General features: G+C 36.9%; 1 protein-coding gene across 5 annotated transcripts in view; it reads left to right on the forward strand.

Annotated features, from left to right (window-relative positions):
* Positions 1-17,154, forward strand: part of RAP1GDS1 (Rap1 GTPase-GDP dissociation stimulator 1) — a 95,713-nt gene that overhangs the window by 30,988 nt on the left and 47,571 nt on the right. For 3 of the 5 annotated variants that reach the window (XM_084519386.1, XM_084519388.1, XM_084519390.1), the window contains exon 2: positions 995-1,102. In XM_084519386.1, the coding sequence (XP_084375512.1) occupies positions 995-1,102 (108 nt within the window). Of the gene's footprint in view, positions 1-991; positions 1,103-17,154 lie in introns of all 5 variants that reach the window. The other 2 variants (XM_084519385.1, XM_084519387.1) reach the window with 1 other exon arrangement.

Consider the following 17,154-nt stretch of genomic DNA (forward strand, 5'->3'; position numbering starts at 1 on the left):
GAAGGCTTTCTGATTAGTCACCGGGGAATGGTAGGCGGCTAGACACTATTTAACATTATTTGTTTTGAGTAACAATTCCTGCTCACTGACAGAGTTGGCATGGAAACCGAATCAGCACTCGTTTTTAAAAGGGTAGTCCATTCAGAGGGAGGTTAGTCATCAGCGGGCAGGCCGAAGAGACCTGGGCTGCAGCTGCTAGCGCGCTTATATTTTGTCCCCAGATAAGCAGAGTACTCAAAATGGTAGCAGGGATACTGCCCTAACTTGTATGAGGATAAATGGGAGTCTGTAGAGAATTGTATTACATGGTTTGAATTTATTTATTTATTTATTTATTTATTTATTTCCTAAAGAGGGAAGAGTTATTGAATTACCCTGAAATTCAGAAGGTTCTGATTTCTAGAAGATGCCTTATGTTTTCCCAGATCAGCTGAATTTAAACAGTTAACACAGTTCATATAAACCGTGGTGCTTGTAACAATGTGGTGGAAAATGGCATAGTCCTTAAAAGGCTCTAAGCTTAGCACTAGGGCTTTGTGAATGCCTCGTTGAGATGGAATCCTATATAGCATACACAAAATGGCATTTTCAATTACTTTCCCATTGTTGATGAAAAAAATCAAGATGTGCTTATTTCCATCATATTTTTGCCACGCATGAGGATAGAAGCAAAGATCCTGCTGCTGGTTTTCTGAACCAGCTAGACTGAGGCAATATTGATGGCTAAATTGCCATTCAGCAGCATTTCATAAAGTGCCTGCTGGCATCCTGTTCTCAGATGCAGAATGATAAATGTATGTATAAATTTGAAAAGTTTAATTTCATGCATAACCTTTGACTCCTGGCTTTTTATATACTCAGAAATATATGCTATAGACCATTCCTTCTTCATTGACACAGGATTTTGTTTACTTTACAGTAACTATTTACATTCAGTGCTGTTACCAAATTGCAAAGGACACTGATTTCTCTTCTCTTTGTGTTTACCAAGCAGATAATCTAAGTGATGCCCTGAAAAAGCTGAAGATAACAACCACTGACAGCACGGCAGATAGCTTGGAGGGATGCTTGGACTGTCTGCTTCAAGCTCTGGCACAAAACAGTAAGTTCTGTGTTCCTTTCAAATTTTAAATCATATCATGAGATCAGTGAATAAAAAGGGAGATAATAAATTATGTCTGAAAGACTCACTCAAGCAATGGGCTGCTAGATTGATTGCTCTGGGTTTTGTTGTGTTGTTTTTTTTTTAACCCACATATGTGTGACATTCAGGTGGCAATGAAGACAGTAGTAGTTAAATTTCTGATGTTTGTAACAGCTGTAGTCCAGTCCTTTTTCCAATATTATGACATAGCACAAGAACTTTGAAAATTGAAGATTTCTTCACACAAAAAACAAAGATGGACAAATGAGCCTGATGGGACAGGGAGAGGGATATGGGAGCTGCTTGCTAATTCTGGTTAAAAGAGCATGGTTTCCTATCCATAATGTATTTTTCCTCATATTTCGAATTTATATTTCTTAGGAAAGTAGTTTTAATTAGCAGAAGTGGGCCTGCTATCCCAAGATAGTCCAAATTTAACAACTAGTATGATAACAAAAATAAGAATGGAACAAGAAGAGTTTTTTTTTTGTTTTGTTTGTTTGTTTACTGAAAGCTGTGGAATGTGTGTCCCTACTCTTTGCAGGCAGAAAGGTATGGTAAATTAAGACGATGAGACTCTTCCAGGTTTAACTTTCTTAGCACTTCACATGGTGGCAGAAGAAAAATCTGTGTACAATTTCAGGTCAAAAAACTTGTCAGAATAGATATAAGTCATAATTACACTTCATTTTTTAAAAAATAAAATGATGGTCTTTTGTAAATATCTGTACTCTCAAAAGTATATGCTATCAATAACTCATGTTTCTTCCCCATGATGTTATTCACATCATTTTGGTTTCCTTGGTGTAAAATGAGGTTTTTCACAATAGGATATAAGTTCCATCCATATCACATCAAAGATGTCATGTGGATAGTAACAGTCTTTGCATTGAATGGTAGTGGTGTGGGGTTTTTTGTTTCATTTTAATTATTTTGCAAGGAGATGTCAGCCAGGAAATAATAAACTCCGTTTTTTAGATCAACTCATTTTTTGATGATGAATCATTTTTATAACAGGTTTATTTATTAGGTGTATCCAATTCTTTAATCCAATTTTCAACTGGCTTTGGTATTTCCAATATTTTAAAGTCTAATGCTTAAACTTAAGCAATAAAAAGAAGACGGTATGAATAATGACGATGCATTTAGTGCTTAGTATAAATAGCAGAGTTTATCATTTTGCCTGTGAAGGTTGCATAGCTATGTCACAGCACAAGTTTGGCAGATGCGAAGTAATTTTGACTAATGCACAGCAAGCATACCAGTGCTTCCTTGCAACCAGATGACTCTCTTCCATTGCAGTGTGGGACTTTACTCTTCTTTCCAAAATCCTTTCTCTTCTGATCTTGCGGCTGCCTAACAGATCCTAATCCTAACAGATTAGGATTTTGACCTATCTTTTCTTGGGTAGTTTTACAGAATTTAGCTCTAATCCCTGCCTGGTTTACCATGTTTTTTACATATAAGTCAGTAATATGAACATAACACTGATGAACTGCCATGAGATACAGATCTGTACATTTTTTCAGTTGCCTAAGATAGACGTAGATTTGGATCACTTCACTTAAAGAATACTGAGCTAGATTCACAAGAAGCAATAAGGGTTCTTAAATACAAATACCTTAAAACATACTTTGCTTGCCCTAGTACACTTTGTCTTTTCTTCTTTCCATTAGCCAGTGAAGATGGTGACTCTTTTTTTGCTATTGCTTGGTATCTGTTTTCTCGCATGATATTTTCTGTGCCTTGTCATCTTCCTTTCATCGCATTTTTCTCTGCCTAGAAGATAATCATTTTATCCACCACCTATTCATTCTCACAATGATTTTATACACATAGTGACATTGCTTACCAATTCCCAGGTTAGCCAAGTATCAACTCTAAGTGGAGGTAAGGACAATTAATTTCCAGTGGATATAGAGATCTTCATCCACTAAAAGTCTTAAGTGGGCTGCCCTCAATGAAGGTGCAGTTTAAAGTTTTTTTTCAAGGTTGACCAAAAAACCACAAAAATTTTTAATAATGATCACTCATTGATGACTGGCATGAACTTTTCATCAAAAAGTTTACGTAGAAAAGCACTATTGCCCTTTTTTAAATTGCTCAGGCCATTAACTGCACCTTGAATATATATATCTGAAAGACAATTCAGATGATATCCTTCAAAACTGCATCCTTAGAGAACACGGCAATCTTTTTCTTTTGGCAGAAAAAAAAAAGGAAGAATTAAGTGCCCCACCTAGAACTTTGGTAAATTGCTGTAGGATATTTCCAAGCTTACTGGAAAGAACAAACCAAGCAGGAAGTTGTCCTCCAAAACGGAGAATAAGGTTCCAGCTTTGGGTAATTAAACTGACCTTTCCATTTCTAGGTAATTAATTTTCCGGTTTGACAGTATCCCAAAGGAGAGGATGTATTTTGTGATAAAGATTACTACCCTACAGCTACAAAGTAGAGGAGATTAGGTGGCAATATGCTTATACCTCTGCCTGTGTTCTGTGAAGAAGAGAGTCAGCTTTCTTAGTGATCAACTATGCATCCAAAATTTGCTTCTGATACCTTTGAACTAGGGAAGAAATTCTTTGCTAGTCCAAAAAGCGAGTATGAAAAGGCTTGTTTTACAGAAACTATCAAAGTAAAGACTTTAAAGAAAGTATGTTTGATGATAATCCAATTTAGGGGGAGGGAAGAGCCGAAATGGCAAAAGCATTTTGTCTAAAATAACTCACTAAAAATTAGATGGGTTAGATAGGACAGCTTTTTCAACATCTTGTTAGTAAATTAGTGGCCTATAAATCAGTTGCTTTTCAAGTAAATTAGACAGTTTGATACCAAAGTTTTACTGAGTTTCCAGAAAAAAAAAGGCTTTAGTTCCCAAGATAGTCTGATGATTTTGAAAAAAAAAATCAGAAAGAACACAGGCTTCACTTTTGGCATAAATTTGTAAGAACAGCAGCGCATTCAGAAGACTTCAGAGATTATTAGGTAAATTGCATGTAATAGATAGGTTCAAGAAGTAGTTATATTATATAATTGTCTTTCTAAACACTGCAGTCTGTGGGATATAATTGAGCTACCGATATAGTGTGTTAGTCGTTCTTCCTTTGACCAAGCAGCCAGTGAATGTCCTTTCTCATAGTTCTTATCCATCTAGTTAACTTCTTAATATGGATTTATTTCTTTCTTTATTTGGTACAGTGGGTACTGTATGTACAGATTACATATGTGGTAATATCTTATAGATGTGTTACAAACTATACCTCTGTGTATTAATACATCTCTCTCTCTCTCTCAATATATGTATATCAAGCAAACAACATTTGGGGCTAAATGATCACAAATGTTTTACCATTAACAAGAAGTCAATCATTTCACAGAAATGACATAATTTATATTGGTAGATAGGAGCAGTAACACGTAACCCGTAAACAAAGCAAGCCAACATGACAGAATGGTTTAAGAGATGATTCCATATGCTTCAGAGAACATAGTTTAAACTGTTTAGAGTCAAAGAGACGTTTTGTCATTTTAAAATGTGATTTTTTTTCATGAAATATTTTTTTAATACTTTAAATCAGTTTGTTTTTTTTTAATAACTTGATTTGCCCAAAATGAGTTGAAACAGGAGAACCAGTGAGCTACAGTGCAAAGGCATACTGTTAGCAAATTTCTGCCAGATAAGTCATGTTTGGGTACCTTAAGAATAACCTATTATTAAAGCTAGTAGTCTAACCTTTCGTGACTATATATATATATCTATATACACATATATCTATATGTAAGATAAGGGAATTTACCAGGACTGCTCTGAAGACTGTTCATACTGTACAGGCTGTCCCCAGAGTGCATGGAGTGATGCCACAATGATTGATTCATAGCTAGTCTCTTCTTTTGCAGGTAGAATTAAATAATGTCTAGGTAGATAATGTGGAATATGTTTTACATGGGAAAGTTTTATTAGTTGTGTTTTCATATAACATTAAAATAGCAATGTTTCCACTGGAGATCCTTCAAAGAAAGGTAAAAGCTGAGTAATAATAATTAGAAGTCAGATTGTTTATACTAAATTATAGGTTAATTGTAACAGAAATAGTTTTAATAAAATTTCTCAAATAATGATTCTACTTTCCCTTAATATATTCCCATGTGTATGATAATATTAATGAAATTTGCATTCTGATTATAGTTCAGTAAGTCATCATATTAGAGTAAGAACAGAAAAATAATCCATGCAAGGAGTAGGGTTTATTTTAATAAAATTTTATAGGTCTGTGATTTCATTGGGAGTTCACAGTGGTATCTTAAGTCACATAACTTATAGTTATATTCACTGAGACTTAGAAATGTAAATATTATTTTAACTTACATAAAATTTACTGTATTTTTAATACACTAATGGAACCCACTCCCATGTACCACCAGCCAAAAACCACAGTTAAACCCTGTGTTAGTACAACATTGTGTTTTTAACAAAGGAAATAAAAATGTATCATTCCCACAAGTTCAGTGTAGACATGCTGCATCTACAAGGGAATTTTTCTACACAAAGAACTATTACACTGCTTTTAATTGCTAGCTGCATGCATGCAGCATATGTTGTGGTTGTTGCAGAAACATAAGGTAATTTCCTTAGTCTCCAACAGTACAGTGACAGGTTTGGTTCCGTTTACTTTGCATGCAATCTTTTAACTTTTTCTTATGTTAAAATGTTACAAATTACTTTCTTCCAATATTATATGACATGCCATATAGAAAGGGATGGTGAAATTGAGATGAATGTTGTAGCTCTAATTGTTTTTTATGTCATCTGTTGTTTGTCCTTTTTCTTTTTTCTTTTTTTTTTTTAACAATCCTTTTGCCAACCCATCACTTGTTTGATAATTGTAGTGCCCTGGAACATGATACCCCTTGTCTAGCCTTATGAGCTATTCTGCCATTTGTCACACCAACCAAATTAAGGCATATGCATACACACGTACTATACTACACAAGGGTGAGTCGGAGAATAATTTCTGATAACTGCCCGTAAATATTTAGCAAGTCAAATTGAAATGCTTTTAGCTACTATTTGTCTAGGGAGACAGCAGTAAAGCCTTTCACATCTGAGACCTGGGCCTGAAAATTCTGCACAGATGGTTTCTTCAGGAGACATTGTTTGGAGAGACATTTATTCCTATTTATGCAGATATTTTAGTTCTTATGTGTCACCAGCGCTTGTGGCTGGGGCCAGTCATATATGGACTATCTAGAGGCACTGGATAAAACGGAGGGCTATAGGCTCAGAGAGGTAGCAATGACAGGGGAATAAGAGATAAGCACGTGTTAGAAATGCTTTACAATAGGAAAACACACCTTATTTCATGAACTTCCTTCAGCATTCCCAGTGAAGTCAACTGGCATAGCTGGGGACTTTGCACCCATTCTGCCCACCGTATTTCTGAAAGCAAAACACAAGTGCTTGATCTCCTTCCACCCAGCAGCATTCATAATTTCTAAACAGCTGAACTTTCTGTATTTTAGATCTCTGAAGGCAGGCTGTGGTGCATGATACATAAGCAGTGTCAGCAGCAGAGAAATAGAGTCAGTCAGCCATGCACTGAATGAATTACTGGCTTCTACCAAATCAGGAGGTGAAATTCATATATCACATGTGTTATGTTTTAAAAACTATACATTAAACAAGTGGCTCCATTGTCTGTCCTGTACAATTTAGATGTATAGACATGGTTTGGTGTGTTACTGTCAGAAACGAATTTTGCTGACCTGTAAGCAGATAGTTTACAGTAATATGAAGTGCAGAATTATCATAATAATTGGAAAAGACAAAAAATAAAAATAAAAAGAGGAATTAGTTTGTCAGAGCATTTGATTCTGAGGTTCTGCAGCTTTTTGTTTCAATTCAGCTTAAAAACAACAATGCTAAGATTAACAGTGCATTGCAAAATGTAATTTCATTTTGTGTGTAATATGTTAAAATTCCTTCCATTATAATTTGAAAATGTTTAACAAACAGGGGTTGTTTTCTTCCCCCTTCCCACCCCCACCCCAAATAGGCTAGAGTAATAAACAGTTTGCCTTCTAGCTGCTTTATAATAAAGTCTGTAAAGACAAAAATGAATTAAAGTCTGCAGAAAAAATCCACAGGAGGCAATGAAAGCAAAGAGAGCTCTGGTAGGTGAGTCTGAATGCATTTCTCTCAGAGAAACATTGTCGTGTCATCTCCCTGTGTTCACTGTGAAGCGGGGAGCAAGTTCCCTTCCCCGGGGCTTCAGACTGCCCTCTGACACCACAGAAATATCACATACTTGTCTGAAGCCCAGAGCCATCTGCCTACGCGTCTTGGCCATAATATTAAAAGCTTCATATTTGGTGTGATGTTTTTGCTAAATTGCTGTTGTATTTAGCAACTTTGGAATCAAAGGGTATTTTGCATGTTTGTTATTTTGTTTTAATTGCAATTACAGAAGGACATTCTCTGAAAAGTCATTCTTCCCCTACATACAAGTGGAACTGAAGATGCAAGGGAGGCATATTTGCTTGCCTGACTGACAGAAACTCTCAGTGCAGATACTGTAGAAAAATGACATCTAATGACACCATCTCTAGTGGCATCATTAGACTTGGTGTATTACTGAATATTATTACTTTTTGAATAACAAAAAGCAGCTGAATATTACTACGTGCTCATGTTATTTTCTATTTTGGAACCAAGAACTGTGTTATGAAACAGAAAACAATTACTTGGTTTCAAGAGTTTTGTTTTAAGAGCACAATGTTACATGTTTTGTTATTGTCGTAATTCAGAGGATGTAGTAATTGGAACTTAAATTGTTTTATGCAGAAGAAAATCTGTGAGACAATGGATACATCTTCATCCATTTATGATTTTATTGGGTCAAATATTTTTAATTTAGGCCTTAATCAATGACAGCCTAAACTAACCAAAAAACATGATAGCTGAATTGCAGCTAGGAATCTAGTTTTTTATACATAAAACCTAGGAAAGGTAAAGGTCAACCTAGGAAACGTTACATGCTGGATAAGAGTATTTTGACAGATTATAAACTTAGATTTCTGGTAAGAAGTAGCAAATGCTCTATTCTCATATCCAAAAAGATATATGACTATGTACTACCAGATTTTGGGAATGGTAGGTTAATCAGATAGTGAAGTACAATAGAAAACAATATTGGCCATCACTGCATACATGTATTATTATATAGTGATTTATACCTATGAAGTGCTGTCTCATAAATGTTACGTCTATCAAAAAATAGTTATCTTAAGATCCTCAAATAGAGGTCCACAAGAAAGGACTGCCTGGAAAAAGAAAACTGGGAGGAAATATTGGTTTTCTTTTAAACCACAGGCCTTCTGGGACAATTATTGCAGTAACAACAGAAAAATGAAAATGTTATTGCTAGTCCAGACATGCTGCATTTCAGATACAAGAGGTTATAGCAGACATAAATAACCCAGATTTGACAGATGAGGAATCTGAAAATCGGCTGAGAACATTATTTTTGGCTCTGATATTCTTTCTCAGCGTAAGAGGCTGAAAATGCCCACTAATCCCAGCCTTCAGCACCTGGCTCTGAAAAATGCCTGGTGTGTGACTGAAGCGCAAAGGCAAGCACACGCACTTCCAGCCATTTTTTACACATGCTGTTTGAGAGGCTGCTTCTGAGTTTGCACGTTGGTGTGTAAAAAAAATGCTGAAGCAAAATTATGCCAATAAAGATATGTTTAAGTGAGAGGGCAGGGCCCCATTTTTGAAAAAGGGGTTAGAAATTTTGGAAAGCAGTTACAGTTTAATGAAGAAGGTTTAAAATAACACACTTTACCTTAAAGATGTGACTGGCTAAGGTGCACAATTTTCTGTTTATTGAGTTATGCTGATCACTGATAAGGAACTATCAGATGATACAGGAAAATTTTAGCTTCATGTCTGAAACTGCAAATTTCAGCGTTATTCTAAGGCTTCTTTGGTATGTCATTTTTTTCTGCTTTTTTTTTTTTTCCCTCCAACATATTTTAGCTATATACTGTAAGCCTTATTTTCATTTGTATATACTCACTGTGTGGCATCAGAGAAAACAACATGATGTTACAAACTTCCTGAGCAAATGCTAGCAGGTCTTTTCCATCACTTCCTGCTGTTTCAGCTTTCTGGGGCTGAGATCGTGAGCTCAGCCCTCCTACCTAAAGCTTCTGTTCAGGTTTTCTCTTGAAAGTCACCAGTGGGTTTTCTGAAACCCCTTGGATCCCATTTGATGGCATCACAGAGGAGGATGCGTTGGCATCTGCTAAAGAAAATGGTGGATTTCAGCAGAAAGAACTGATTTCTCACTTCCTTCATCAGAGATGAAACTTACCATCCTATGCCCTGAATCTTCTGTAGACACTTGCTTTCAAAGGCATCTAGTTTCCTGTCTTTAATGTTTTGGTGGATTTCCAGTTCTCACAACCATATGTTAACACAGAGGTTATATCTGAGTTGGAAATTCTTGATTTTGTTCTGTTCTTTATAACTGTGACTTCCATATGCTGTCGAATTTAGCTTGTACTCATACTCTTCCTATAATTGACGTTACTTTTTCTGATCCTTACTGGCCATAGAACAATTCAGAACAATTCCTGTATTGGAGGAAAAAAATCACAGAAGATTCAGAGACATTTTTTTTTGTAATTGCTAAATTCAGATCTCACCTAAGAAATATCAGCTTAACTGAATTTTTTCAAATGCATTGCCACTGCTGATGCCTTTGATTTATGAAAAAAAAAAAAAAAAATCTGCTTACCTACCTTTTTTTCTATTATCTTTTTATACATTTATGGCAGCTCAACATACATGCACTTAATTGCAGAGTCAAGTAAGTGTCTCTGCTTAACTTTTAGCACATCAGAATGCCATGCTATTTCAGAGAAATGTTGTGCAGTACATACAGTATTAAGCAGTGGTCATTTCATGTTTTGTTTCTGTGATTGTCTCACACATTACTATGAAAGTGAAAGACTGGTTACCCCCCCCAACCCAAACATAGAAAAAAATAATCTATAGAACCCTTTGTCCTAGCAGAGTTATTCTAAGACACAAAAATTACCTGAAATTACATTCATTTGTTCCCATTGATAGGTATTTTAAGCTGACCTTTTCTGAAGTATAGAGAAAAATCTCTGCATTTCAGATGTTGCTCAGTCAAACTTTACCATAAACAACACCAAACTAACCTTTTGCAGTTTTGAAGTCAAATTTAAGCAGAATAAGAGTAAAATGAGGTGTCTCACTTCAGGTACACAGTGACCGAGTAACAATGGTTTCATAATTGTGAACTTTTCCACAGCATTTTAGCCTAAAACAAAATAATAACCATCTGCAGGCCCTATTCTGACACTCACATGTAGGATTAGCTTTTGGCTACTGTCGCTTCACATAAATAAAAAAGAGCACTCAGCACCCCCACAGATTTAATGCTCATTACTGATGAGTGAGCTGCAACAACACAAGCCTGTGGACAATCACAGCAAGACAGCGTAGTGCAAGCAAGTCGGCAAGCAATGATACCGATTAATCAGTGGCCTATTAATAAGTAGTGGAGTCAAGTTGAATGTTAAATTTCCTTGCTCTCTAACTTCTCTTTGATCTTTATCATTGCCCATTCTTCTTAGCAGCAGTCTCCTTTCCAGGTGGATTTCTGAGCCTTCTGAGGTCTGCCCTCCATATTGCTAGCATCTGTCAACCATGAGTGATCTTGGAGCCACCCACGGGTGCCCGTTGTGTCTGAGCACAGCAGCCCTGCCTGCCTGTTAGTCCTGGTGTCTGACACTGTCCTAGCCTGAACGCTCAAACGGGCAGTGGTAACTTACGAAAAGGAAATATGCAGATGAAAGCTAGAATGCCCTCCTCCAAAAAGGCAAGAACAAAACCGTATTATTGCTAATTGTCTACTGCAATCCTTAGTTGTCTACTGAGATGATGGTATTCTTTAGGAAGATGATGCCCTTAGCCCGTGACAAAGATTTTACTACTTTGTTGTTCCTGCTTTGTCATGGAAACTGCTAAAATACTAAGAGTAGTACTGAGCTACCTGTAGCACCTTCAGCAACTCCTGTTCTGTGCGTATCGGAGACACAAAGTGTCTCCACTTCTGTTTAGCAGCTGCTAAGTCTTGATCCAGCATCTTTGGATTCAGTGGTGCAGGGATAATTCATTTAATCTGTCTACTCAAACCAAGAGAGGGAGAGGGAATAGAAACGGAAAAGTTGAGACTAAGAGGATGAGTAACAAGGAATAAAGTAGTATGCATTTTTTAAATGAAGGAAAGAAATGGGAGAAGGGTAGGACAGATTTAAAGATATTAATTTTGAAAGAAAACCAACAAACTAAATGTATCTAGGCACCTAGGCAGTGATGGATGCCATATCTTCTTAATTCCCATTACCTTCTGCAACAGCTGCTCACACTCAAAATCTCTATTGATTTACCTCAGTTACTGAAGCATGAATGTTTAGAGTAAAATTAGTAAAAGGAATATAAAGAAAGGTCCTGATTCTGCCAATATTTCCATATATCCATATCTTGAAGGACATAAACTCATATGTGTTCTTAGTCCCACTGAGTTCAAGAACTGTACCTGTATAAGGTATAGATATAGATCTATATGATATATGAACATCTACCTTATACATACAGATGTATAAGGTAGATGTTCAGATCTAAAATGTGTGTAGCCTCTTCTTGTAATTCCTTTGTTATGTGTCACCATCAATGTTGATTTCTGTGTGACAGTTGGTGTCAAGGAAAGCATTTTTCTTCAAAGGTGTTATTTCCAGTTTATTTCTTCAGCACACCATCTTTGCTATCCTATAAACCTGGTCTTCTTGATGGGGATTATAATGTAATGAAATGTAAAGCAAAAGGCATAACACAAGCATTTAGCATTTACAGTTGAATTATATTTTACATCTAGATTAGCAGAAGTTAATATAACATTTAACATAATTTGGAATATCTGGCATGACAGAAGTAATTTTGATTGGCTTGTAAGTATAAAATCCAAGCCTTAACGCTCACATAGGTGGTGATAGTGGATTTCAGAGGAAGAAATTTTTGACAGGAACATTTTCATAAATGGAATGAGTTTTGAAGAGAAAATGAAAGTAGTACTTAAAACCCCGAGGAAGGTGTTACATTCTGCTGCCAGGGAAGGCTTATGGAGGATGGAAACCATCTTAGTACAGATGCTGTTTCTACTGGCTAAAACATTCCTTTGCTATACCTTACACTGTGCTATTCCTTTATAATAACTTACACCACATCCCTCAGAAAGTAACATTACCAAGAAAATGCATGTTAACTATTTTTTTGTCTTTCGCCAGTACAGTTACATCAGCAATAGGGTTTTGTTGGCAAGAAACTGTTAAACTGAAAAGACCACATCTTAGACCAGCGTGCTCACACAAGCAAGAATTTCGACTCTGCCTCGGATGCAGATAATCTCTTGTAGCAGAGGTACGAATCTAATTGGGCCAGCTCAGCCAATTAAGCTCATTACAGTCCATTAGGTTTACTTTGAGAAGGCTGGTAGTCAAATGCCTTTCTGGAAGTTGGGGATTCTGACGGATATTCTGTAAGAAGGAGTTTTGTCTCATATACTGTGTTATAAAGCATTCCTTCCTTTTGCTACAGATGCTTGCTGCATCTTAGCTCATGAAACTGCTGCATTTTTGTGGCACTGTATACACATAATGCAGAAATGTTTCATCATAAATGCTGTATATGATATATTATTACAGTATACCTATTTAATTGGAACATACTAAATCAAGGTGACTGCTTTTTATTGGACTATCTCCCAGTAAACTGGCCTAGCCTAATGATACTGGGTAGTAATCACTGCTGCCTAGTGGGGTTATATTTTACATAAATTCCTCTTAATAGTGATATATTTAGTTAGTGCCAAATACTTAAATGATGTTTATCCGAGTGTTAAATTCCAAGGACTATTTGTTGAATATACAATGTGCCAAATAAAGATTAAGTATGATATGTTCCTTCTTCTCAGGAGGCCTCAGTGAACAGTAGTTCCAGATAACAGAATATAAAAATTTCTTTTTAGATTTTATTTTTGAATTGCAATACAGAAGCAAAAGAAAAGGCCTGTTCTTACCAAAAAAAAAAAATACACAAAATAAACAACAGTATTTATAGAGAGCATGTAATTCTCAATTTTAGGTCTGAAATTTCATAGCTTTGGCCCAATCCCTTATGACTTACAAACATAATCTTTTTTAGATTAGGTTTTCCCTTAAAATGCTTTGGCAGCAAATCATTTTAAAAATATCAATTCCTAAGAAAATATATTTTGTATGTAGACACAGTCTCTCAGATAGCACTGGGCAGAATTTTACAATAGGCATTTGAGCTTGCTTGAGAGCACTCTTAAGAGATTGCTTACAAGGAATATGAAACATTTCCTGAATATAGAATATGCAAATTTCAAATCTGATTGTATTTTTAAATTAAAACCTGTTACACAGATTGAAAAACTAAAACGTGAGGATACTTAAGGTTGTACCTAAGGTCCTGTAATAAATCCAGTTGGTACAAGCAATGGAGGAGGCAAATTAAAACACAAGCTGAGTATAAAACATGAAGGTGCTCGTGGATGACATTTGTTCTTAGAGGCTAGACAATGAACTAGGCAGCTCAGGCACTAATCATCAAACTCTTTAAGCAACTGAGCTGCCGAAGTGGTTGCCTCCTGCAGAGGGTCAGTCAGAACGGTGGACAGGGGGAACTAGCAGCTCATATAAATCCACCAAAATAAGTGTCAGGGCACTAACTAGGTCCAGCTCAGGAAAACAGCCTACACTTAATATTCTGCTTTGTGCTGCAAAGCACCCATGGAAGTATCCATGTGTATGTTTCTTTACAGAACACAAAGCTGGCATGTGTGTTTATTAAATTTCTTCACTGGTACCTGCAACAGGCTATTCAAGTCCTGAGTCTCATCCTGCAATTCACTTTTATTCTTTGGATACAGCTTTTGGGGAATTTAATCAGTGGGAATCATGCAGCTAGCTGGTTGGTGAATCTGTCTCTCCATCTGTCCTTCCTTCCTTGTTAGAGCTGAGATTTTAATTACAAACATCTGTGCACTATCTCTGCTTCTTCATTAAAAAATAGGAGCTGAAGTTGCCCTGTTGCTGCTGGCAGCAACAGAACAGAGCAAACATCATGCTGAAAACCTTCACACAGCTAAGGGAGAATCTTCCCTCCCTCCTAGGGGTCTAGTTTGAAGGATACGTGAGCAAGCAGATTATATTTGTGGGGAATTCCCTACGTGGGGAGGAGTGTGCCAACAGAAGATGTATTTATACATTTCATTCTCTCTCTTTTCTTTTTCTGTAAAAACAAATCTTGGTAATTGGAACGGTCTTTTTGGCTAAGGTATGTTAAACAAAAGCCTCCTTTCTCTGTGGTGTATGTCTTGTTGCATGAGATCACATTATTTGTTTTACTGAGGTTCTTTACAACCCACTATTTGTGTTCTTTCAGTCAGACTAAAATCTCCATTTTGTGGTTTGGAAAAAAAAAACAGCAGTAGGATGCAGAGAGACAGACAGTGCTTCTTGCAAGAGGCAGTATAGGGTATGTGATGCGAGCATCAGTACTTACTCAGTACATGAACTTTTTTTTTTGCTGTGGTAGATAAGAGAATGCGCCAGTTAGAAAGATATCCCTTTCTCCCTTCGTTCTCTTCCCTTCTGTCTTTTGAGGGAACAGATGGAAGGTTCCTTTCATGATATACGTGGTTCATCATTATTTATTCATGTGTTCATCCTCCTCTTTCTGATGAGTACATGTGGGAGGGACGTTGTAAAGCCAAGGTAATTTTCTGCAGTGGTTTCTGGAGGTTTATAAAACATCTTTGCAGCTAGAAATACATACATTTTTCAAAAGACTAACATGGTTGGCTTAATAAAGAGGGCGCTCGTGGAGCTGCTTATTTACAATTCTGTGGTGTGCCTCATTTCTCATGTAAAGCTCCACAACAAGGGAATTATTGCAGTGCTAGCCTTTGCTAATATTGGATTATTTTAAACTCTTTTTTCTTCTGGAATAAGAAATTGCTTGCACCAACAAAATATCTAATAGTGGAACTTAAACTCCTTGCTCAAAGAGAGCAGGAACTGTGCACCAATATTTTTCTTCTGCTAGCAAGTAGTAGCAATTCTGACAGCTATGCCTTTCCCTTCCCTTTCCACTCCCTGCCTTCTCTTTCACTTGAAGATGGAGGAAATGATGCAGAGATGAAAAAAGAGTGAGATAGAGAGGAGTAAAATCTAACAGGAAATAGAGCTGAGAGGGGAGAGACAATTTAATTTGAGACACTCATTGGATTTTTTCCTATAATGATTTCTGCCACTTAATTAAGCAGTCTGATAGCCCCGGTGCTGAGCTCTCCAGCTCTGATCTATGGCATTAAAGAATTGCCTGCCCACACCCGTTATTATTCTGACTTCAGGCACTGCAAAAACCATGAAAAAGCGAGGATATTGACATTTTAATCACCCTGCTATGACATTAATAAGATTTTGGAACTATGTGATCTAACATATTCTTCATCTTGATATCCAGTGATATAAAGAGACGTCTAAAGCTGCAGGTTTGACCTTAGGGCTTTCCCCCCCCCAATTGTGCTGCCGTGGCACAGCACCGTATTGTATTGTGTGCAAAGGGGCTGTTTCTGAAGCAGCGTTATCACAGTCCTGCAGTTTCTTTCCTTCATGATAAGGGCAGTCGGTGCTCTGTGGGGGGGTTAGTGCGCGCAGGCTCAAAATCGGGCTTTAAAAGAAAGCATCTGAAATCTGGGCATGCACTTAGAGCAAAACGGTTTTGGGGTGTGGCACCCTGATATCTGGCTGCCTTGATTGCCAGGTTTCCTTAAGGCACAGATTGAATGGATGTGAAATTTAATGTGGTTATGCTAAAGGGATTAAAATGGTGAGCATAAGGCAACTTGCTAACACATGATTAACATTGACTATAATTCCTGTTTTCTCCGTTGTAGAAAGCATGAGGAGATTACATGGTGGAAGTTTTGTCCAGATCTTTCTTGCTCCTATAGGAACATTTGGTTTGCATGCCTCAACTGCAATTGACAATACATCGAAACAATCAAAAGATGACAGATGAATTAAAATAAAAGTAATAAAAGTAGTATGCAGCAGGTACACATCCTTAGCAAAGACTCCCTCTTTCTTGCATACACACACATACAGGACTTCTCCAGCCTGTGAAGAGAACAAGCGAAGGGAATAATTGAGGGTTGCCTATGCTGAAATCATTTCTAATGTTCTGCAGAGGAAGTGCAAGGTTTAGGGAGACCTGGAGTAGACAAGCTGGAGCACCCCCATGGCATTTAACTCACTCAGGGTAGAGCAGAGGTAAGGATCCCTTGCCAATGATGGGAGATGTATGCTCACTGCTGGCAAATTCATCAGTTTTCCCTCCTTCATAACTACCAAAAGTTTGGTGGCGGTGCTCAGCCTGGGTAACAAGAACCAGTGGGATGCTGGTTTATTGAAGGGGAAAATATATGCTGGTGTGGCTCCTGTAGTGCTTAAGATTAAAAAAGTCAATGTTCCGTTTTCATCCGTGTGATATCAGCTAGCTGAGATCCCAGTTTCCAACAGGTGTATTAAGCACTGTGTGTCTATTGATACTCACTTGCTTATCACAGTAAAATAAATCAGAGCATATCTGCTACATAAAACTGGCCTGGAGAAGCATTTAATTTTATTTTCTCACTTCTTGCAGGATATATTTTGTCCTGTTTATGTGATTTATTCTTTGCACAGTAGTAAGTCCATCAAACTACAGATCATAAAAATAAGACTGGATACTGTATATCTTAGCAGCATGGCAGGAAAAAATGCATTAATGTCTCCTGCCTAGTAATTCTGGTTAACATCGTACAGGTTCACAAATACCTACATGTCCA

The sequence above is a fragment of the Aythya ferina genome (assembly GCF_964211825.1).
Source record: "Aythya ferina genome assembly, chromosome: 4".
Taxonomy (NCBI): Eukaryota; Metazoa; Chordata; class Aves; order Anseriformes; family Anatidae; genus Aythya; species Aythya ferina.